Source organism: Sciurus carolinensis, chromosome 14, assembly GCF_902686445.1.
Source record: "Sciurus carolinensis chromosome 14, mSciCar1.2, whole genome shotgun sequence".
NCBI classification, from domain to species: Eukaryota; Metazoa; Chordata; class Mammalia; order Rodentia; family Sciuridae; genus Sciurus; species Sciurus carolinensis.
This window is the reverse complement of record NC_062226.1, coordinates 53,948,489-53,974,174: the sequence shown is the minus strand read 5'-3', so window position 1 is coordinate 53,974,174 and position 25,686 is coordinate 53,948,489. Positions and strand designations below refer to the sequence as shown.

Sequence of the window (25,686 nt, the reverse complement as noted above, 5' to 3'; positions counted from 1 at the left end):
ATGGATGAATCTTCAAAACACATAAATGAAAGAAGTCAATCATAAAATACCATATATAATTTTGTTTGTATGAAATATCCAGAATAGGCAAGTCTATAGAAAAAGAAGTAAGAAATATGATTCCCTACAGTTAGAGAAATGGTAATGCTGGAAGATGACAGCTAAGGGATTACAGGTTTCTTTCTGAGATTAATAATAAAAATGTTCCAAAATGGATTGTGATGATGGGTGAACACTGTGATGTATACTAAGGACCAATGAAAACCATAAGAATACCTTAAGTAGGTGAACTGTATGGTGTGTGAACTATAACTCAACAGAGTTATTGAGAAAATTAAGTACTTGGGGTTTTTTCAGATACTGAAGATCTATGATATTAGGCATTTAAGTGGACACAGGCTGGACATGGTGGTCCACAACTCTAACTCCAGCTGCTCAGGAGGGTGAAGAAGGAAGACTACATGTTCAAAGCCAGCCTCAGCCACTTAGTGAGACCCTGTCTCAGATTAAAGAATACATGGGGCAGGAAGGCTGGGTTTGTAGCTTAGTGGTAGGGTGCTTGTCTACCACACATGAGGCACTGGATTAGATCCTCAGCACCAAATAAAAATAAATAAATAAAAGGTATTATGTCCATATACAACTAAAAAATATATATATATTAAAGGGGGGGCAGGAATGTAGCTCAGTGGCAAAGCACCCCTAGGTTCAATCCCCAGTACTGAAAATCAATGAATGAATATATTGAACACAGGATGAACAGATAAGGACAACAGAACCTCAGCCCTGAAGAGCACAAATGTATGAAGAGTAAACCCTCTATAAACCAGGTGATTCTTACACATCTTACACATCATCTATCTAGTTCTGTGAGAAACAACTCCCTTGACATTTTTAAGAAAAAATGCTTGCTTAAGAAACAATTCCATTTCTCTTTTGATTCTGAATTCCACAGAATTCTATTCTTTCACATATACTCTAAGTCATTAACCAAAAGGTAGGTTACTTAATCATTCACTTAAGAACATTTCCTATAAAAGATATAACCCCTGTCTTTAAAAAAATCAACTCTGGATAAAATAATTTGAGATATGTAAGTATTCTCTAAAAATCTGGATATGATGTTTCTCTCTCTCTCTCTCTCTCTCTCTCTCTCTCTCTCTCTCTCTCTCACATTTGGCAGTGATAGGGGTCCAACTCAGGACCTCATGCATGCTGAGCAAGCACTCTACCACTGAGTTACATCCTCAGCCCTGATTTCACATTTTTATCAACGTGTAACAAACCAGTTTTCAGTTTCATCCTCAATGACAAAACATCTAGTTTAACTTTTGCTTTTACTTGTCCAGATGTAATGGAGATTCATTTTCAAATTTGCTCTGTAAGCAGGTATCTTGGAGACCACCCGCGTAAAATGCCAGAGTCAAATGTTCAAATAAATGAGTATTTCTGTTAGGGCAGGGGTGGGCAGTGAGGGAAATCAAACAAGTCTATAGTCATTTCTCATCAAGTAAAATGCTGAGGAAAATTCTTCTGATCCAGAATGAGAGTTCCAGGTATCAAAGTTCTAGTTGCCCAAAGTTTTAACATATTTGTAATGTGCCAAGTCCTCTATTTACTCTGGGCTTTTGCCAATGCTGCTCCTTGTGCCAGGAGTATGCTTAGCCACTATTCCTAGACCCGTTCCACTCGCTAACTCTGAAAAGCAGGGATGCAGAGGTGTCACTTCCTCCTGGAAGTCTTTCGACACCACTCTACGTGTGCTGACGGGTCTTTGACCTTAGGGTCCCCTCTCAGTTGTCCCAGTGTATGCCACTGTGGTGACCTAGTTTCTTCATTTTCTCCCCTACCAGATTCAGTTACTCTGAAGGTGAGAGATGCTTCTGTTTTGTTCACTGTATCCACTGTAGTTTCTAGCACAAAGTATGAACTTGACAAATATTTGGGGTACATTAATGAATGAATTAAATAGTCTGCCTCAGAAACTAAACAGAACTAATTCTAAGAAGCATTTACTCTGAAGTAACCCAGAATGTGTGTTTCATATAACGAAACAGCCAGAGTAACCACTCAGTACTTTACAGGCAGGTCTTATGTTGCTCCTGTTTTCAGAGTTCAAAAATCTGAAAATATGACTCTAGTAGAAAGTTAAATATATTCAATAACAGAGTACTAAATGTGTTAATGTCTTAAATATACAACTTGCAAATAAACAGAAGTAAGGTGCAATTAAGGCAGACAATTAAAGTAGAATTATGCCTTATTTCCTGAACTTGGTCGGTTCCCAAAGATCAAATTCAGATGTTGCTTTTATTTGTAGGCTTTGAAAATGTAAATAAAACATTCTGCACACTACTCACCATAAATCTTAACTCACCATTCAAATTTAATCTAAACACAAACATAACCCGAAAACCTCCTCCAGTCCCACAAATACTCAGACAACCAAAATCTGAGTTCCAGGACAATGGTTTTATTTTACAAGTACAACATTTATGCCGAAGAGACAAATTATGCAAATAACAATGGTTTATGTTTGTATCTACCTCGGCTTATACTTCTGCATACTACAAGGTTCAAGAGTCCATACCAAAGCTCAGATTGTCTAATGAAACAAATTCACTATTTTAGACAGTTTTAGTATTGATTTAGATTTAAGATGTATTTGGGAAAAGTTAACAAAAGCTTCCAACAATATGCACTGCTTTATATTATTAACCTAACACCTGATCTTACTATCTGTACAACAAACTCGAATTAAAAATTAATTCACAAATTAATGGAGGTTGGGTTGTAGCTCAGTGGTAGAGCACTCACCAAGCATGTGTGAGGCACTGGGTTCAATTCTCAGCACTGCATATAAATAAATAAAATAAAGGTCCATTGACAACTTAAAAAATTTTTAATTAATTCAGAAATTAAGCCTCTACTTTAACTACTATAATATTCACCTTCTTTGCATGCTTCCTAGAAATGTTAAGTAATTTAAATGAAATATTAATGTCATGTTCAAACTACATCAATCTTCACTAATCTTGGTTGTACAACAACACAATTAGTCAAAAGTATATTGTAAGAGTTCCAAATATAAACTTCAAAATTATTTGAAATTTTTAAATTTTTTTTGATACATACTTACAAGCACTGGAATTTTTTTTTAAGAATTAAAAAAAATTCAATGACAGCTTAAGTGAATAAAACAGCATCCAAATTTCTTTTTCTAGTGAGGTTAACAAAAATTCAAAACTTTGGCTTAAAACTATTTAAAAACTCCTATAGAAAATGGAGGAAAGCATCACATGAGTAAGAAACAACCGTGTTCCTCTTTTCAGTCCAGGAGACTGTACTGCTTCACGGTTCTACTAAAGGGGCAGGAAGCACAGTCCCAGGCCTACAGATGCTCAGTGTCCACAGTTAAGTGTTCAGTGTGTTGGGAGGGATTCTACCCTAAGGTCTTTGCGTGAGTTTGGTGTTCCTTTTTTTCCCTGAGTATTTGGGCACCTATGACTGCTAAAAATAAGGAAGTACTTTTGAGAATTTCTTAAATCTAGTTTGGAACATTACATAACAAAGTGATAAGTACCTTAAGAAAAGGACTGTAAAGTAAGAGGTATACCCAGGAGACAATGTGGTGGGCACGCAGCACAGAGAGGGAGAGATGCAAGTTGCAGGAGAAGCTGGCTCTCGCTCAAGCAGCTTTGAGCACACAGTGAGGGCTTACTCCGACCAGAATTTGTAATGGAAGGAGTATGGGGCTGAATCAGGATTACATCACAGATGCTTTTAAAAGCCTCCAATCCCAGCAGGTGGAGTACCCCAGAGAGAACTTGAAGGTGATGTGACCAGTTACTGTAACAAATCTAGAATAGGGCATTGAGATTGAAAAGGAGTAAAAGAGTGATACAAATTCACTTACAAACCAATCCCCAGCCCTCCAAATCTACAGTCATCATAATGAGACTGGTTTTTTATTAATTTATTTTTTAAAGGAAGGGATGATTCCAAGAGACAATGCAAAACAGTCTATTTATGGGTCTTGCAGAATGAAGCGAGCAGGAGAAGAAAATTTTAAGCCTGTGAGATCAAGAGAATCACTTCTTGAGCTGTGTGTGTGTGTGTGCCTGCACATGCATGCACACGAATTTGCTTATGCTGCATTTCCTAGAGACAGCTTCCAGGGTACTTGTTTTTTGGAAAGGCAATATGCTTTCACTTTAGAGAAAGAACGAGAACCTTAAACTCAAGGTGCAGAACCCCATTTGGGACACGGATAAGGTTGATTTGTGTCCACACATAAAACTCTCATTGCAATGCAAGACTAGTCTGCCCAGGTCCTGAAAGTTTTCTATTGGCAAGGGTTCTGTCAGGGCCTTCATCTGCCATTTCACAATGAACTAGGGACTGTTCTGCACTCCACAAAGGACAGAATTATAAGAAGTTACTGTTTCCTTTGCTGAGAGAAATCCTATTTCTTGTGCTATGGGAGTCCTGTTAAGGACGTCTGATCCTAAGCCGACATGTTGAAGATTTGGACCTACTTTTTCTTCTATAAGATGCAGGGTCTCTGGTCTGATTCCATGGTCCTTGATCCATTTTGAGTTGAGTTTTGTGCAGGGTGAGAGATAAGGGTTTAGTTTCATTCTGCTGCATATGGATTTCCAGTTTTCCCAGCACCATTTGTTGAAGAGGCTATCTTTTCTCCATTGCATATTTTTGGCACCTTTGTCTAGTATGAGAAAATTATATTTATTTGGGTTTGTGTCTGTGTCCTCTATTCTGTACCATTGATCCACCTGTCTATTTTGGTACCAATACCATGCCGTTTTTGTTACTATTGCTTTGTAGTATAGTTGAAGGTCTGGTATTGCAATACCCGCTGCTTCACTCTTCCTGCTAAGGATTGCTTTAGCTATTCTGGGTTTCTTATTCTTCCAGATGAATTTCACGATTGCTTGCTCTATTTCTGTAAGGTACGTCATTGAGATTTTAATTGGAATTGCACTGAATCTGTATAGCACTTTTGGTAGTATGGCCATTTTGACAATATTAATTCTGCCTATCCAAGTACATGGGAGATCTTTCCATCTTCTAAGGTTTTCTTTAATTTCTTTCTTTAGTGTTCTGTAGTTCTCAATGTAGAGGTCTTTCACCTCTTTTGTTAAATTGATTCTCCAGTATTTTATTTTTTTCAAGGCTATTGTGAATGGGGTAGTTTTCCTAACTTCTCTTTCTGAAGATTCATCATTTATGTATAAAAATGCATTAGATTTATGAGCATTGATCTTATATCCTCTATTTTACTGAGTTCACTTATGAGTTCTATAAGTTTTCTGGTGGAATTTCCCGATTCCTCTAAATATATAATCATGCCATCAGCAAATAGGGATAGGTTGGGTTCTTTTTCCTATTCGTACCCTTTAATTTCTTTGGTCTAATTCCTCTGGCTAGAGTTTCTAGGACAATGTTGAATAGAAGTGGTGAAAGAGGGTATCCCTGCCTTGTTCCAGTTTTTAGGGGGAATGCTTTCAGTTTTTCACCATTTAGAATGATACTGGCCATGGGCTTAGCATAGATGGCCTTTACAATGTTAAGGAATGTTCCCACTATCCCTGTTTTTTCTAGTGTTTTGAGCATGAAGGGATGCTGTATTTTATCAAATGCTTTTTCTGCATCTATCGAAATTATCAGGTGATTCTTGACTTTAAGTCTGTTGATATGGTGAATTACATTTACTGATTTCCGGATGTTGAACCAACCTTGCATCCCTGGGATAAAACCCACTTGACCATGGTGCACTATCTTTTTAATATATTTTCATATGTTATTTGCTAAAATTTTGTTGAGAATTTTTGCATCAATGTTCATTAAGGTTATTGGTCTGAAATTTTCCCATAGCACAAGAAATAAAAGAAAGAATCAATAACTGGGATAGATTCAAACTAAAAAGCTTTCTCTCAGCAAAGGAAACTATCAGCAATGCGAAGAGAGAGCCTACAGAGTGGGAGAAAATCTTTGCCATTCATACATCAGATAGAGCACAAATTTCCAAAATATATAAAGAACTCAAAAAACTCTTCACCAAGAATACAAATAACCCAATCAACAAATGGGCTAAGGAAATGAACAGACACTTCACAGAAGATCTACAAGCAATCAACAGATATATGAAAAAATGTTCGACATCTCTAGTAATAAAAGAAATGCAAATCAAAACTACACTAAGATTCCATCTCACCCCAATTAGAATGGCAATTATCAAGAATACAAGCAACAACAGGTGTTGGCGAGGATGTGGGGGAAAAGGTACACTCATACATTGCTGGTGGGGCTGCAAATTAGTGCAGCCACTCCAGAAAGCAGTGTGGCAATTCCTTAGAAAACTTGGAATGGAACCACCATTTGACACAGTTATTCCACTCCTTGGTCTATACCCAAAGGACTTAAAATCAGCATACTACAGAGATGCAGCCACATCAATGTTCATAGCTGTTCAATTCACAATAGCCAGATTGTGGAACCAACCTAGATGCCCTTCAATTGACAAATGGATAAAGAAACTGTGGTATATACATATATATATATATATATATATATATATATATATGCACACAATGGAATATTACTCAGCCATAAAGAATAAAATTATGGTATTTGCAGGCAAATGGATGAAATTGGAGAATATTATGCTAAGTGAGATAAGCCAATCTCAAAAATCCAAAGGATGAATGATCTCGCTGATAAGCAGATGATGACACATAATGGGGGTGTGGGAAGGGGGCAAGAATGGAAGAAGGAGGAATTGTATAGAGGGAAAAGAAGGGCAGTAGGGGTTAAAAAAAAAAAAGGATTTACACCACAACTGAAAGGATTTAGGTCACAGAAAAGTACATGGGTTGGGGGATGACTTAAGGTAATGTAGGTCTTTGCAATATACGTCTTGAAGAGTGGGTGCAGGTTGGTAAGGTCTAAAGTTTGTAAACTATGAGGGACTTTCTTTTATAAAAAGCATGTAGGGGCTGAAGATGTAGCTCAATGATAGAGCACATGTTTAGCTTAGCATCATGTGTGAGGCCCTGGGCTCAATTTAAAAAAGAAAGATGACAGAAAGAAAAAGCATGTAAACTTTACAAAAATAATGACCACGTGAACAGATTGCTGGGGCCCTATCCAGAGCCTTCAAGGTAAATCACCACTTGGCATATGTACCTATTTAGAAGAACAGTCCTAGTGCTCAATAGCTATACTCAATGGACATCTGAGGAAACACCATAGCAATCACGGGATTACAGACGCCTTCTCTTTGTGATGAGATGAAGCAGGCATTCCTGAACAGCACCAAAAGAGTTAAAATTACCCAAGAAAATGCAGGCACAGGCAACAAGAATTAAGTGGCTCAGACTAGCTGATTGCTCTTCTAAGGATCTCATTTGATGAGGGTAATATGCAAAGCAGCGCATGCCAGTTTCTACAGAAAATATATGAGAACCTACCTGAGGAAATTTGCCTTCCTTAACTAAACAAGGAATCTTTTCTGCTATTTTGAGTTGAAACTGAGAAGCATGTTCTTAATTACAGAAAATGGGAAGAAAGAGAAAAGGCCCCTGGAGAATGGTGACCACAGTACTTTAGCATTCAACTTCCTAGGCAAGGGAAAGAAACTAGAATAGATCTTAAATTTTTACACAGATCCAGTATAGAGTGAAGGAATGAAAGGAGAGAAAAAAATAAGTTTGTCTACCTGAAAAATACCTGCACACAAAAGTGTATTTGTGGGATTGGGGGGGGGTAACTGGGGATTGAACCCAGGGGTACTCTACCACCAAGCCATACCCCAGCCATTTTTATTTTTCATTTTAACACTAAGTCTCACTAAATTGCCAAGACTAGCCTCAAACTTGCCATCCTCCTGCCTCAGCCTCCCAAATCGCCAGGATTACAGGTGTGTGCCACCACATCTAGCACAAAAGAGACTTTTTAAAAAGAGACTGGCAAACATTTTTTTTTTAAATGAACTTACTCCTCAATCTATGGCTCCTCAAAAAAAAAAACTTAGAACAATTATGAAATGTAAACTGGTGAGACAAGAGCTCCCTTTCCTGGGGCTGGGGCTATCGCTCAGTGGTAGAGCACTTGCCTAGCATGTGTGAGGCACTGGGTTCGATCCTCAGCACCGCATATAAATAAATAAAATAAAGGTCCATTGACAACTTAAAAAATTTTTTTAATTAAGAAATGAATAAAATAAGGTTTTATCACATCTGAATTTTTTTTTTTTTTTTAAAGAGCTCCCTTTCCTGTAGAGATGCCCTAGGTCAAGTTTCCATGAGAACGAATGCCTGGGGCTAACAAAATTACCACCAGTGAACCCTCTAGTTCTGAACCCCAACCGAAGAGATGGGGAGGGGCTCTGCAGTAAACACTGAGGACTGAGCACAGGTTGAAGCCAGGCAATGATGACTATGATACAGGTGGGGCAGGAGGATCAAAACCACAAAGATCAGCAAAGTCTTTATCTGCAGTGCAGTAACCCCCAAATCTGCAGTGGTCCCCTTCTCCTTCCCATCCCAAAACTCAACTCAATCCAACTGGTTGGACAGCTTCTCCCTTCCCTTACCTGCTACTGGGAAGAGACAGAAAGAGCAAATGGTCAGGCAATCAATGATTAAAGAGGACAGGTTAGAGAACAGTAACAGTCATTCCAGACTCCCTGGAGAATAAATGGCAGAGGGGACAGGAAGAGAGCTAATTATCGCATTCCCAGGCCTGAGAGTGGTGGCCGAGGGAACAAAAATTAAACACTAACTTTGTCAGTCTACCTACTTCGGCAACATCTCTATGATTGCAACCATGACAAAGGTACAAAATTTGCCAGAGCTCTTGACAGGAGAGAACAAACTCTTTCTCCCTCGTCATCTGTGATCTTGAGCCAGTCAACTCAAGAGTCCTCTATAGACTTTGATCCTTTTAAGTGTAAAATGAAGGACAGAGGAACCATTACTGGGAAGGGCGAGTACTGGGGATTGAACCCAGGGACTACTGAGTCCCATTCCCAGAACTTTTTATTTTTGGAAACAAGGTCTCACTAAGTTGCTTGTGGCCTTGCTAACTTGCTGAGGTTGGTCTCAAACTTGTATTCTCCTGCTTCAGTCTCTGAGTCGCTGGGATTACAGGTGTATGCCACTGTGCCTGGCAACTAAAGGATTTCTCCTGAGTCCTTCAGGTACTACCAAGCTAGAGCTCTAAAGACAGCATGATATACATAGAAGAGCACGGACTCTGGAACCAGCCTGCCTAGGTTTGAGGTTTGAATCCCAGCTCTGGCTGGCACTAACTATCTGACTGTGCTAGTTACTTGACTTCCTTGTGTCATTATTTTCTCAAGAGAAAAATAATGCTTTTTATACCTCTGAGTTGTCCTGAGGATGAAATGCTATGTTAGCTGTAATTATGGTCACAGGCTTTTTTTTTTTTTTTTTTTTTTAATCCAATATCTTTTGAGTACAGGCATTTGTGTGGTGAATCACCTTTCTCTGCAAAGTTCTTCCTGGGCTAAGCAACTACTCTGCCCATCACTTCCCAGGGTGCTTCCCCTCCTAGGCCAGAAGACGACCATATTAATCGAGTACATAATTCTCCCCTTAACCTAATGCATCTTCAGAACCCCACTGAAAACTGTATTCACAAGAGATGAAACCAGCACAGCGGAAAGATAGGTAATATTATGTTCCTTCACCTATGTTTCTTCATTCCATATGGTCCAATCTGGTTCAAATGCTATACCCTCAAACAAATACAGCCAGGTGCTTGGAATGTAACTCAGTAGTAGAGCACTTGCCTAGCATTTGCAAGGCTCTGGGTTTGATCCCCAGCACCCTGCACACACATAAAACAGTTCCACAGAACTCCTTCTGGCAAAAAAAAAAAAAAAAAAAAAGAAACAAACAAACAAAAGAAAAGAAAAAGAAAAAAGGGAAAGAAGGAAGAGAAGGAGGGGGAAAGGGAGGGGGGAGAAGGGAGGGAGGGAGGGAAGAAGGAGGGAAGGAAGGAAGGAAGGAAAGAAAAAAGAAAAGAAAATTACTAGGATCTTTACCAAAGAGAATCCCTAGTTTGTGGCTAGTTTGTGACAAATGAACTCAAACCTGAAGCTCCAAAGACCAAGCAAACCATTACTTTTCTACTGCTACTTGTGGAAGACAATGGGAAACTACAGATGAACTGAATCAGCTGACAGTCCTTTAAAAAGTGACCAGTTGATGCAGCAACAGCTCCACAGTCCAAAAGAAAGGCGTTGGGAGCAAACTCTTAGTGGTGATGTGGTAGGATGAAGAGAAAAGGGAACCCTTTAATTAAGCAAGAGCATGCCCAGCAAATTTGATTCAGACATAGATCAGAGGATAAGGAAGGAGGGAAAGCAACTCCCTCACACACACCACACCCTACTGGGCTCACCTCAGGATAACCCCACACACTTCAGCCTCAACATGTCCAACATGCAGGGCCTCCTGTTTCCCACCTGTTGCTTCTCCCATATGTCCTACTTCAGATGAGACCAATTTCAACTCCTACACAATTCTCAAACCAAGCCCCTACTTTGCAACCCTACTCCCTCTACTCCATTAGCAGCTGGCTAAGTTACAACAAAAGCCCTCTCAAGTCCATCCTCCCATTAAAACTCAGATAGTTCCAAAAGTTCCTACATGCAACATGGATGAATCTCAAATATCATGCTAACTGAAAGAGCCAGGCTTAAGATTACATACAGTGTGATTTCATTAATATGAGACTCTGGAAAAGGCAAAACTATTTCTCTCATCTCTCTCTCTTTTTTTTTTTTTGAAAAGGCAGAACTATAGGGTGGAACACAGATCAGCTGTTGCCCGAGGGTCTGGGGGTAGGAAGAGGGATGGGTCACTACAGAGCATGGAGGGATTTTAGGGGTAATGTAACCCTTCTTCATCCTGATTGTGCTACTTACAGGACAGATCAAATGTGTCAAACTATACAGTAAAATGTGTCAATTTTATTGTGTATAAATTATACTTGAGTTTAAAAGAAACTCAGGGAAAATCCTAAGACACTATTGCCTACAAGTTTCATGGCGTTGCTGATATGGCTGCTAACTTGCTGGAGGTACATACACTCCATCAACACTCGACTTTTTACAATGCCCTGTGCTCTTCATGCATGAGTTTCTTATCACCATCCTCCTCTACGACATAGCCTTTCCAAATTAAGTCCCCCAGGATGTATCTTTATCTCTCCCACCCCTCATATACTCAGTCGATAAGTTGGATGCCCTTACTCTAGTATCTTATGATGCCTGGTATTTCCCTTGTCATTGCATTCACAGAACTCTATTATACATATTACAGGTATGTGTTGTAGTATAATGATCTTGTCTCTCATCAGTCAACTGAAATGCAAATTCTTTGAGAAAAGGACTTTTTCCTACATGTATGTATGAATGCACCCTGGTACATGACAGACACTTAACAAATCTATGTTGAAAAAAAAATGCTTCAGGGGCTGGGGAGATAGCTCAGTTGGTAGAGTGCTTGCCTTGTAAGCACAAGGCCCTGGGTTCGATCCCCAGCACCCAAAAAAAAAAAAAAAAAAAGCTTCAAAAATTATGTTTTCCTGTATACATCAATATATCCCCATCACTTTTAAGGTTGCCTAACTCAATAAATTCAGGTATTCTGCATTGTAATACAAAACTATTAAAATGGTCATGCAAGATGAATCCATGCAAAGCAATCTTTTTTTGCTGTTGTTTTATTTTTCTTTTGCAGTACTAAGAATTGAACCCAAGGTTTTGTGCATGCCAGGCAAGCTCTGGACCATGGGAGCTACATCAGATTTTTTTATTTTGAAACAGGGTTTCACTAAGCTGTCCAGGCTGACCTGAAACATATAATCCTCCTGCTTCAGCCTCCCAAGTTGCTGGGATTACAGGTGTGTGCCACCATACCCGGCCATGCAAAGCAATCTTAATAACCAATAGAAAAATTATGGTTGTTCTATGACCCTGAAAAGTTTTATTTTTAGAACGTTAAAAACTTTCTTACTATCATCTATAAATGTAAAGAAAAATTAAAGTATCTAGTACACTGTAATTTAAACCATTACAAACTCTGAGAATTAAAGTATTTTGTTTATTTAAAAAGTGTTGGCCACGTGCATTGGCATATACCTGTAACTCACGGGAATCAGTCTGAGTTCAGCCTCAGTAACTTAGTGAAAACTTTTCCCCAAATACGTGTGTATGTGTGTGTGTGTGTGTGTGTGTGTGTGTGTGTGTAAACCTATCTCACACCTGGATTCAATCTTCAGTACTGAACTTTTTTTATTAAGTGCCAATAGTAGTTTGAATAGTGCTGCCTTCCTCTCACTTTATATCTCTCCTATGTCTTGATAGACTGGTATAAGTTCTAAGTTTGGGTTAAATTCCACTATTTGTCCTTTGTGTTTTCCCAGTCATTATGATATCTCTCAGTTTTGCTTTAATAGGAAAATTTTTGCCAGATCCTCTCCTCTTTATATCTTCATTGTTTTCAATATGACCACTCTCCTAATCTACACCAACAAGTCAGTTACCCATCACCAAGTTCCCCTGGCTGCATGTACAAAGACCACTGACAGGGTTGATGTTAGCTTGGTCAGCAATTTTTCTCCAGAACCCTCATTACAATTAGTTCAAATTTCACTTTCCATGTGGACATTTTTCATTTCTTTGCTGCCCTCTGATCTTTGATCAATTTCCTCTTTCAATTATCCATTTTTATAAAATGTTACACAGGCATACCATGGGAGACAAGGAGGCAGGCAATACAGCTACATGCTTTACTGTAGGTTCATGAACCATATAACAGAAAAAGCTTTATACAATTACAGTTCACATAATCACATGATAAATGCAAATTGGACTATACTGTTATCATGGTACTGGTATTATTTAATTAACCATAGGAACAGCAAATTGTATATATTAAAACCATATAAAATGAAAAATATATATTTAATAAACAAATAATGTTAAATGAATGAACTGACTCACCAATGGACCAGATTAAAGAAATTGGACCGATGCCCTTCCTATCTATATCTTTTGCTGATAACACCACAGAATCAGGGCAACTTCCTAAAGACCCAATTCACAGTCAAGTATAACAGATTAGAGGGAAAATCCAGACTATAATTCCAACTGTTACTAATAACAGAATAACATACTGACACTGTGTTCCTATGATATTCTCTATAAAACAGAGAATACAGACAAGACAATATCATCTTCTTCAAGGCTGGACCAAAGGAGGAAATTATTTTTAAAGTATTTTTAAAATCCAACTGGAAAGCCAGACTCAGAAAGTCAAGGGCTGAATGTTTTCTCTCATATGTAGAAGCTAATGAGAAATAAGAAATAAGAAGAGGGACTCTCATGAAAATAGAAGGGAGAGAGGAAGAGAGGAGGGGACGGAGGGAGGGAAGCCAGGTGGTGAAGGGGAGAAGCTGCAAAATGAAACCAACTGAACTATGCCATATGCATGTATGAATACATCAAAATGAGTTCTACTTATATGTATAATTATGATACACCAAGTAAAATAACAATACATGAATAAATAGAAGGAGGACAGCGGAGTAGAGAAAGGGAAGAAGGGAGAGAAAATCGAAGTCCTGGGGATTGATATGGAGCAAATTATATTCCATGCATGTATGATTATGTCAAAATGAGCTCCACTATCATATATGCACTAATGAAAACATTTTCAAAAAACAAATTTTTTAAAATTCAACTAGATACCATCTTATCATCTATATGCTTAGAATGCACCAGGCACTACTATCAGAGCTGTACAGGAATTTTCTCATAGGATCCTCACAACAACTTACAAGGTAAGTGGCATTATAATTCCCATTGTATAGAATACCAAAACACAAAAAGGTCAAATAATTTGCCTAAGAACATGCAAACTCTAAGCAGTGAAGCCAGGATTTGAACTCAAGAGTGCAACCATAGAAAAGCTCTTCAAAACTTCATCACTAACTTGTCTACCTTTCTTAGAAAGAAACCGTCACTGAGAAGGTACATTCAACATGAACTCCGAAATGTCTTATTCACTATGACTCAACAGCATAATCAAATGCCCAGTAATTTCACTGGGACATTTTCAGGTTTCTAACAAAAGGACAAGGATGCACAACATCCACAAATCTGAGGAGGTAGAAAGACAATTCCAGACTGCAGAAGGAGTCAGAATAGTTGAGTGGAAAAGCTCAAATAGATCCAGTTATTTTATCCTAGTCAACAGAAATATAAATACCAAAAGAGAAACAAGTAAGAAATAAGATTCACTTTACAGGAATAGGGAAAGACTTATATTTATCATAAGTGTGTAAAAAAGGAAGAGTGCTATAAAAACAAGATATGTAGAGCCAACAAACTTCATTGACGTTTTCAGTACCACTGACCCTGAGAGTTAATAACACTGCTCGCTGAGGTCTGATTTCACAAGGCATTCCATATGGAACAGGAACGTGAGAGCCTAATAAGGATGTATGATTCAAAAGCAAAGGGATTAGTTAGCTAAAATAAGTGGATTCCTCTCTAAATATAATCCACTCATAAGGACATTTAGAACATTTGTATCTCATTAGGGGTATTAAGTGAGAAAAGATTCTCAGTACCAAACAGTCCTAATTATAATGCATCTTAGGAAATAAAGTGAGGTTTCTTAACTAAAACAGAAAAATACACTGCAGGAAACAGCCTTCATATAATAACAGAACTGTCAACAAAGTCAGACTCCAAAACAAACCTAATAGGCTAAAGGAATACTAACTGTGAAAACTGAATAACCACTCTAACAACACCACACTTTTTTAGATTATTTCTCCATACTTCACACTCTTCTTTCTCTTATTATCAATCATAACAAACCAAATAAGAAATAAGTTCCCTTAGCAAAGAGCACCGAATTTATAAACAGAAACAAACCGACCAACTATTCATGAATGTGTCTGCCTCTCACAGCCCTCACCAAGGCATCACAGCAGGGAGAACTCGAGGGCCAGCAAGATGGCTTTCCTGGACGTGAGCACCCGCTTTGGGAGCGCTGAATTCTAGATTTCAACCCCGCTAAAAAAGGGCACGTGCCTTTCATGTCTTGAAACAGAAAAAATCTGGTTAGCTGATATACACTGGATTGTGTGACTTAGGTAGATTACAAAACAAGAAGTCAGAGGTGGCACCCCGAGTTGGGTGTCAACGTCACAGGCTCCACCCTTCCTCCTGCCAGCCTGGCCTACTGCCTCTCTGAGCATCACAGTCACATTCCAAGAAGTCATTTGTTTTTCATTCCACATGGAAAACTCTCACTACCCCACTCCCAGCAGTCTTCCTCTTACAAATTCTGAGCCAGGACTCGGTCACTTCCCTGCTCATACAACCAATCACTGCTAAAGGGAATGCCATTATCATTACTAGAAATTTTTGTATTGATCAGGAGATCTCTCTTATCTTCCTTGCTGAGATCTAGGTCTTTCTGTTCCCACCCTCCACCCCTAGTCACCTGGAAGAAGAGATGTGGGACAGACATCAGTATTTTTAGGTAACATATTAGTATTTACCTCAATTATTTCAAAAACCCATATAATGACTATAAAATGGCCATTTTAAATGAGGAAGCACAATAGTCTATATCACTATCTGGAGCTAGCTAAGACAACACTCTACTACTAGACAAACTAGGACACCAAAAAGCAGTGAACTATTTTACTTGCTAGGTGAATAAAAGCCAGTAGATCAAAGTAGTTTTTAAAATGTACAATTTCGGGGCTGGGGAGATAGCTCAGTCAGTAGAGTACTTGCCTTGTAAGCACAAGGCCCTGGTTCGATCCCCAGCACCCAAAAAAAAAAAAAAAAAAGAAAAAGAAAATGTACAATTTCTCAGTCAACGGTAAGAATCAGAAGAAACAGTCCAAGTTCTCTTCAATTTTACACTTTCCAACATGATCTAGTTGAACAATCTTACCTAACCTCACCTCTCTTGTCAGTCTCTGCTTGGGGAATTGGAAGAAGGGGGAGCAGGGGAGGAACCACGAGTTTAGTCCTGTCAATCACTCCTTATTTTTTTTTTTTTTTTAATTAGCTGTCCTTTCTCATTTAGGCAATTTTTCCCTTCCTTGAAGAGCAGTGTCAGGGTCAAGTTATCTGATAGAAGGAGGGAACATACACACACAGACACACGCGCGCGAGAGCGCAAGACATTTTATGTTTGTAATGAGTTGCCGGCTTCTGGTGAAGGAAAAATTCAAATACCTTAAGACACAGAATGCAAAACCCTCTTTGGGTGCATGGACCATCCTTTCTATATCTCGACTTTACAGAAAGCATGATCCTGAAATTAGAAACATTATGCTGATCCCTTTTTAAAGTACGAACGTAAATTTACAGTTTTTCTTATTATTAAGCTAAACTATATCAAATACTCCACAAACACATCCATCTTTGCCACCTCTGAGCTTTGGGTTGTTCTTCCCACGGGAACACCTGCTTTGTCAACTAACACTACCATTTCCATCATCTGAATATTATCAGGTGAAATTCAGAATCCATCTCTGATGTCCCCTTTTCTTCCATGCATGGGAACCATCCTTTAGGGTTCATTCTCTGTCCTGTCCAACTCCCAACCTCCCTGAGGCCTTTAGCTAACCTAAAAAAAAAAAAAATGCAGTTCTTTATAAAGGTCTCCACAAGTAATGAGATTAAAAGGAAGACTGGCTGCATCTTCCTTTTGTTTGAGTCCTTTAAAGCAATTCAGGAGGAAAAGAATCAGCCGAGGAAAAGGGAAGGCTCAAGAGAAGATAGCAGGAGGACTCCATACCTGACTGTTTTTATCTTCCTCCAGGATGCCTGCTCTGCACATATCTACACAACAGAGCAGACACAAACAAATAATGACTGCTAATTCTGCCTTTTTTTTTTTTTAAACACCACTCCAGAAGTCACTGCAATACCGGAAACATTTGGGAGACTGAGCCATCTGATGACAATTACAGGAATCCTGGAAGGGAAAAGAATGCTCAGGGAAGGCCAGACGGCCATTCAATTAGAACCCTAACTCAGCCCCAAAGCCTTCTCCTTGCCTTCCATATCACTGCCAGCAAGAGGTGACGGTGATGCTGTTATCCACAGTTCCAGGCTGATCCCAGGGAGAGGCATGCTCACACACAGTGCTCCAAAGGGGACAGCATGATTTTGGTTTGCTTGGTTTTCTCATCCTTTGAAGCAGGACACTTCATGATTGTCATGAGTTTGGTTCCCAAGGGTGTGAGGCTTATAGGAACCAAGACCTTTACAGTAAGATGATTTAAGAGGCAAACCACTGGAAATGTTAGTATGAAACTAAAACTTTCCAACTTCATTCCTTGAACTGATCCTCATAAAATACCGGGGAAGGCAGTTGGGAGGTAAAGGTTGTGGTTAGGAGGAGAAAAGGAGCTAACATTTACAGAGCATATCCAAGAGCAAATCACTTTTAGGATCTGGAAATCATGCAATGGAGATGGCATCCCAATTTTATGAGAACTAAGGCTCAGGAAGACAATGCACCCAATCCCAAATTCTTGGGATAGAGCCCTAAACTACTCTGATGGAATTCTTTCCACCAAGTTATACTGCCAGTGGGTCAGATGGTACTCAAACAAATGGAACCAGGATGGCATGAGGTGGCATTAACCTCTTGCTACCTAATCAAGGCACAACTGACTTAATTTATTTCTTCTTAAATATTTTAGATAGTTTTATGTTCATTTCTTATGCACTAATCTAAGTATATCTGCATGTCATTAAAACTTCCACAAAAGTCTGATCTTTCAAGTAATCACATCATAATACCTTTTATAACTGAAGCCCTCCAATGTAAAGTCCTGGGCTAACAGGACAAAGATACTTGAAAATGTGAAACAGTATATTCAATAGAGAAGTCTAAAGACACAAGGAAGCAGATAAAACAGTTCAACAGTGAATCATGATTCCAGACTGCCTGCTACTTCAAGAGCATGGACTTGAGTACATTCATATAATCACATTTGATAAATCTTTGTTAGACTTATAATCAACTCATAAATGCCAAAAATGTGCAAAATTCAAAATTAGGATTGCTAATTACCATTCAATTACCTTCAACCAATGCCTTTTGTGGGTCTCCAGGGAAGTCAAGTGTTAAAACACTTGGGAAATGTTTTTAAGTAGAGTCAGAAGCAGAATATTTGCTTAACAAAAAGCTGGGCTTCCACAACATGGCACCCAACACAGACCTGCCTTGGCTGCCTTACAAATTGTGGTGGCATCAGTAATGAAGTTACTCATGGTGATGGTGATAGTAATAGCAGTTTTTGGTTATTAAGTCTCAGTGGTAGTCACTGTTCCTAACCTTCAATTTGATTTTTGGATTTAACCCTCTCTAGATCTCTTAAGGTAACTACTGCTTTTATCCCCATAAAGTAACAAGCAACTTGAACTCAGAAAATTTCAGTTCAAGTCCCATTCTTGGTTCTAATGGTCTGAAAATAGCTTTATCTTTCTAAAGTCCACTTTCTCAACTGTATAGTGGAAAAGTTGGAGTTGGGAGCACTGTGGACTAAATAAGCTCTCATATACTATGAATCTAATGCCCATCTGAAAAAATATGTGCCCCTCCAGCCATGGAAAACACACATCACTCAGGATCTTTCCTAGCATAGGTCCACTATAAGTCATTAATAATCAACACACGTTAGCTTTGAAAATGAACACCTTGGTCTCTAAAGACAAGAGCATCACCTAGTTTAAGGCTAGGTATGCATCTGGTGAATGTCAAAAAAAGGCTGGGCATGGTGAATTACAGGCAAGTAGGACCAGGAGAGGTTGAGGCAGGAGCATTGCAAATTCAAGGCCAGCCTAGGTAACTTAGCAAGATCCTGTCTCAAAATAGAAAATAAAATTTAAAAGGCTGGAAAAACAATATCATCAACAACAATGACAAAAATAAAACCAAAAATAGAAAAGGGAGCAGATGCAGCTCAGTAGTAAGCACCCCTGGATTCATATCCCAGTACCAAAAAAAAGAAGAAAAAAAAAAAAAAGAAAGAAAAAAGAAGGTGTTACCAAGTCCCAAAGTTAAAGCTCAAGGGCTAGGGGTGTGGTTCAGTGGTAGAAGGCTTCCCTGGCACGTGCACAGTGGTTCAATCCCCAGCGCTGGTGAAAAAAACTAACAAAAGCTAAAGCTCACAAGTTAGAAATATGAACCCCAAGAATAAGAAAAGTCTATTGATATCGGGTATAGGCTGAACAGTCTTGAGAAACTGTGGTTTCTTGCCACCCCAGAAAGCTGGCTGACCTAGGCCCTCACATATCTATAAAACAAAGGTACAACTCTAGTCAGCCAGGGTGGGGCAGGGAAATCCATGCCAAGCCTCAGGAAAGGAAGCAGGGCTATCCCACCAAAGAGAAGACTGCCTCCAAAAGGGAAGTGTGGGATATCCACAGGGGGGGGAAGAGGTCCAAATCCTGATTTTCATCTGGCCCTGCTCCCATGTATTAAGTTAATGTTTTAGCTCAGTGAAAGTAATTACCAGCCAGGCTCTGCAATCCATCAATTCACCCTGGGCATTCCTGCTGATTCTTTCTTTGGTCTCTAGGACCCAAGAATCCCTTTTGTTGATCTGTAAGTGCAAAGGAAAGGTTGGTTGTTACTAGTTTCTCTCTTTCTATTCTAAATTTCTGCCAAGTAATTAGGAATAGAAAATGAACTATTTTCAAGTTTTTTAATGGAAGCTATGGGGGTTAAAGTAGGCACAGCCTCTCACAAAAATAAGATTAAAACCATACATCTTTGACATCTCCCCTCCCAAGTAGAATGGACAAATGTAATTTGGCTCTAGGCTGTGAACTCAGGGACTTGATCCAAATCACCTCCACTCTAATTTAGGCAGTTTGGCACGAGTAGCTTAGTCAATAAGTGAAATGTATATGGGTTTACAAAAGATGTTCATATATCCTCACAGCTATCTTAAAGGAAAATATTATTAGCATTCCCATTTTACAGAGAAGGATAACAAAGTTCAGAGGTTAAAATATTAGCCCCAAGAACATGTTTAAATTGTGACAAAACAGACCCCTAACACTACATTTCTACATTATTTTTCCAAGTAACTATAACATGGTTTAAAGAAATTCCTGTAAATGGAAGTAATAATTAAAAACCACATTAAGAACTTCCTTTTTTTGGTACTGGGGAGTACCCAGGAGTGCATCTGAGATCCATACACTGAGATACATCCCCAGTCCTATGTCCTTTTTATTTTTTATTTTGAGACAGTTTTGCTAAATTGCTGAGGCTGGCCTCCAACTTGCAATCATCCTTCCTTGGCCTCAGAGTCTCTCAGATTACGGTCACGCACCACTACACCCAGCTCACATGTTAAGAACCTTATGAAGGAGTTGGGGATGTAGCACAGTGTTAGAGCACTTGCCTAGCACATATGAGGACCTGTGTTTTATCCCTAGTACTGAAAAGAAAAAAAAAAACAACTTTATGAATTATGAAGTCATGTCAGTCATGTAATGGGTAAATGTTCATTTTGCCTTCTCCACTTCACTACATAGATATGATAGAGGAAAATTGGAAATCACTACTCAATGCTCCCTACTACCCTGTAAATCCATTTTAACTGCACAACCACACTGATGAGCAATAAAAACACAATAAAGACATGCCCACAGAATGTATACACAGAGTAGAATTGAAGAACCAAGGGGAAATGGCAATAATGACATCGATGTTGAGTCCCTTCTGCCACTTAAGTCAGAAAAGCAACTGTTGCCTTGGGAAATCAGAAAGTCCCATGAGTAGAGCAAATCAGTCGACACCCACTACCAATCCCAACACCAAGTGGCTGAGAGAACTGTGCAGTTATGTGCTGCCTAACATCGGCTTCAGTCAACAACAGACCACATATACAGTGGTGGTCCTATAGACTATGATGGAACCAAAAACTGTTACCATCTATAAACACATGGCTGAAGAAGGGACAAAAGAAAAAGAACTACAGAAGAAAAAGAACAACTCTCAAGAAGATTCATAGTGAAGGGTTTAGCAGAAGCTTCTGAGAATCTCAACAAGCTCCTTAAAATGTTGAAAATGTAGACCCTGAAACTGAATGGTTTTCATTAATAGAGAGGAATGTTCATGGTACATTATCTGCCTGCAAGCAAAAATCTACGATGAAAAAAAAAGCAAGCAAGTCATGCAAGCCACCATGAGCATATTTCTAAAAAGAGAGAAAACTTCACAAGAGCCTCAGGCAGACCCTGTGGGAGGAAGTCCAAAAGGTGTCATTATCATAGGGAAGGACAGCCCCTTTAAGACCTTTTAGTGGGGCAAAATTGGACTTGGAAAGCACAGGTATTTATGATCATGACCCTGCATAGGCCTAGGCTAATGTGTATGTCTGTATACTAGTTTTTAACAAAAAGTTTACAAACTAAAAAAAAAAAATTTAAATTTTAAAAATAGAAAAAAGTTAATACATATATGTGTGCATGTGTGTGTATGTGTTTGTTTGTTTTTGTTTTTTGTTTGTTTGTTTGTTTTTTTGGTACTTTGTGTGCCCTGCTTGAGGGGAGAGTTGTTTGTTTTTTGGTACCAGAGATTGAACCCGGGCAGTGGGGGGGTTAGCCACTAAGCCACATCCCAAGTCCTTTTTATCTTTTTCTTTTTGAGGCAGAGTCTCACTAAGTTGTGAGGCTGGCTTTGAACTAACTTGTGATCCTCCTGCCTCAGCCTTCCAAGTTGCTGGGATTACAAGGGTGCACCACCCTGCCCAGCTATGTTTGTGTTTTAAGTTGTGTGTCCTTACCAGAGTCAAAAATTTTAAAAATAACAAGTTTATAATGTAAAAAAAATAATGGTAAGTAAGCCACAGATAAATTATTATTAAAGATATTTTTACAATAAATTTAGTATAGCCTAAGTGCGTAGTGTCTATAAATTCTGCACTAGTCTATAACAATGTTCCAGGTCTTCACATTCACTCACTACTCACTCACTCACCCAAAACAACTTCCAGTCCTGTAAATTCCATTCATATTAAGAGCCCTACACAGGTATACCATGTTGTAAAACTTTCTATTCTGTATTTTTTACCGCACCTTTTCTGTATTTAGAGACACAGATATTGCATTGATTGCCTATGGTACTCAGTGCAGTAACATGCTGCTCAGGTCTGTAGCCTAAGAGCAAAAGGCTCTATCTATGTAGTCTAGGTGTGTAGCAGGCTAGGTATATAGCACACTCTACCATATTCTCATCACCACAATTCAGTCTCCTAAAGTGTTCCCATTGCTGAGTGACACATGACTGTACAGACCGCATGCAAGTGTGTTCCACTGAATAGAACCAAGGCATCAGGACCTACAACTAGAACTGGCAACATCTACCTCCTTAGGCACATCAAAATTGGCAAATACACACGTGTATTTTTCATTTAATGACTCCCCAAGTAATATATTCTAGTTGTAGATAATCTGAAAAGTGTAGCAAAATGTAAAGAAGCAGAAATTAATGATAATCTCAGAGACAATGAATGATGGAATTGGCCTTTTTCCTTCCAGTCTTTTTTATCTTGACAACTGGATTTGAAACTTTTTTCTATAAGAAAACCAAGTATAACTTTGTTTAGTAACAAAAAGAGCAATATAGTCTAGAAGAAATTAATTCCATCATATTTATAGAATTCATTCAAATTTCCTCAGTAAAATATAGATGCTAACTATAGCAAAATGCATACCAATCTTTTGGGAAAGTCAAAAAGGGTCAGCATCTAACTTGTTCTATTGCTACACTCACAAAACCAGAAGAAATAATAATCTATACTGAAGACAATAAGGTACTATAATAAGAATTTGTTTTATTTTCTGGACCTTTTTGCTCTCTAAAGTGCTATTTTTTCATTCAAACTATTAACCCTAATTATTCTATCAATAAGAAAAGAACTTTCATTCACCCAAGAAGAAAACTCCAAATGGGGGAGCAGGGAAAGCAAAAGGTCCTGTTTCTTTCTCAAAAGTCCACTTCTAGAGGATACAAAGGAAATATTATGTAAGTATGTTATACATGTCTTTTCTGCACAAGTAAACAGTCAAGTAGCACAGCCGCTGTCCTCTGTAACTTGAAATGGATAGCTCGAAAGTAAGGCCAATTGAAGAATGATCTGTTTTTCACATTGAAAAGTAAGAGATTTAAGTGGAACCAGTGACCTCTGTAATGCTAAGACGGCCATTGGAACATAAATATGTTTCGTAGCAATTTCATTGATCATGTATTTCTAAGGTACCTATTTAAGAGGGGCTCACATAGAAAAAGTACTTTTGTACTACTTACTGCTGAGTAAACACAAGTTTTAAATAATTTTCAGTGCAACAGACCTGGAATTTTATTCCCCACAGCCTAGTGATTTTAAATGCCCTGTGACCCTCTTAAGCACTGCCAACATCAACATCTGGTACCTGCACAAAGAAAATAGCCTCTAAATGGCTTTTTTTTTTTTTACATCTTTCATTTTCATCATGTGCTTTAAATATGTTTCTAAGATAGTTCTCCTTCTGATATACCAAAAAAGTAAGACATTTTCCTATCTGGCAGCTATATTATGTTTTTAAAGCAAAAGAGAAAAATAATTACCCCCAAATCGAGTTGTTGCTCATGTTTTCTCATACATCCAAAAAGAAGAGTTTATAAAAATAGAGGTCTTCGACTTGAGTGAATATAAAAGAACCCAAAAATGACTATAAGTATTGCCCCACAAATATACACAAGTGTAAAAAAAGCCTTCAAAATCCAAAGCATATTCTTCACAATTCTTTGTACTTTTCTTATTTTTATTCTTCCTCCTATATTTCCTTGTTTGAGTCTTTAAACAATCTTTAAATTCCTCAAAGATTTTACAAAAAATATTGATAGTACTATTGACAATCAAGGTACTCAACACCTTTGATTGGCACACGTTAGCAAACAAACTTCAGGGGAGAATCTCAAAAGAATTAAAGCTCATTCATTAAACGTCAAATGCTTAATGCAGGAAGTTCCAAGTGACTTTTAAAAAGTAAACACAGCTATGAGTAAACCTGAGCATATTTCACAAAGAAGTCAATGAAAAAGACATGAAAAAAGCTAACATATTTTAAGATGCCATTGTGATTTAAGAAAGAAATACACAAAAATAAAACTGATTCCCAAGTATAAGTCAGTTGAAACCAAAGAATAATCCTTTATTGTATAGATTCAAGAAAGTTGCCTGGAGGCTCATTTCTATATAAACTGCTCCTTGTCTGTGGTTCTGGCTCAAGTCTGAAGTTATCATTATATAAGTAAAACAGCCCATAAAAGTTTTCCCCCTATTTCAATATCATCAACTACTAACACACAAGACATGCAATGGGCAGTCCACAGCTAATGCATCAATTTTTTTCACAAGCACTCATGTTTCGCCACACGCCTGCTTAGTATCTGAAATAAAATGACTGTCTTCTGCATTAGAGAAATTTTCTCAAGGAAAAAAAAAAGAAAAAAACATAGTCATCATTCATTTCTTAGCCAAACATACTCAAGGAGACTCAGCATTGGGGCCGGTTAGAGTGCAAATATATTAGCTGCGACTTCAGCAAGTGCCTGTCATGTTGAATAGCATGAAGAAGAGAGATAGTAATTATTGCCGAGAAACCATTAGAGGGCTCCTTAGTAAAACAAGATGCCCGAGCAAACTAATGGACCAACAGTCCACTGCAGTGTCTATTCCTATTCCATTTAGCTACATGTCAGTTCTATCAAATCATCTGACACTTGCAATGCAGGCAGGCTCAATACAATTAGTAAGATCCTCCACTCCCATGCCCTTTCACTGGGGCTACAATAAGCAGCTATATTTGTACACACAGAAATGATTTCTTGAATGTTTGTGACGCAGAGATCTAAAGCCCTTCATGCAAGGCAAATGCCCACTGGTCTTGCTGTAGTAACAGAAGCTTCAGGTCCTATCATGTTTGTACAAGGAGAGGCAACTCCTAGAGTAGAGACAACTTGCTCCATATTACCTATCTCTAGCAAGACACTTTCAAGCCCATGTGCAGGGAACCAAAGGGTTTTGGGGAAAAACACACTATTCTGAAATTCTAAGACTGAGATCATGGTGGGTTCTGCTTTCCACATCTATATATTCTGCTGGAGCCAGATGATAATCTCTTGGATTTGGAAGCAGAGTAGAACTATGCCAAGCAAGTATGATGTTTTCCCTTCATTTTCCTACCAAATGGAAAGACACTAACTTTGCAGAATAAAAACAGATAACTTTAGGCTGAGGAAGTAGTTCAGCTGGTAAAACACTTGCTTAGCATGTGTGAAGCTCCAGGTTCAATCCCCAATAAGAAAGCAAGCAAGCAAGCTTTGTAATACTTGGCAATCTTATTTCTAGGTTGTTTCATTTTTTAAACCAAGTATCAAGTAACTGGTTGCTTTTTTTAAAAAAATATTATTTTAGTTGTTGACAGACCATTTATTTATTTATTTATTTATTTATTTATTTATTTATTTATTTACATGCAGTGCTGAGAATCTAACCCACTGCCTCATACATGCTAAGGCAAGT

At 38.3% G+C, this 25,686-nt stretch overlaps 1 protein-coding gene across 9 annotated transcripts in view; it reads right to left on the bottom strand.

Moving 5' to 3' along the window:
* Bnc2 (basonuclin 2) overlaps window positions 1–25,686 on the bottom strand; it is a 403,502-nt gene that overhangs the window by 316,702 nt on the left and 61,114 nt on the right. For 7 of the 9 annotated variants that reach the window (XM_047523679.1, XM_047523681.1, XM_047523682.1 and 4 more), the window contains exon 1: window positions 19,618–19,702. The exons of the other annotated variants lie outside the window; for them this stretch is intronic. In XM_047523679.1, the coding sequence (XP_047379635.1) occupies window positions 19,618–19,638 (21 nt within the window). In that variant the 5' untranslated portion in view covers window positions 19,639–19,702. Of the gene's footprint in view, window positions 1–19,617; window positions 19,703–25,686 lie in introns of those variants that run through there. 9 annotated transcript variants of the gene reach the window in all.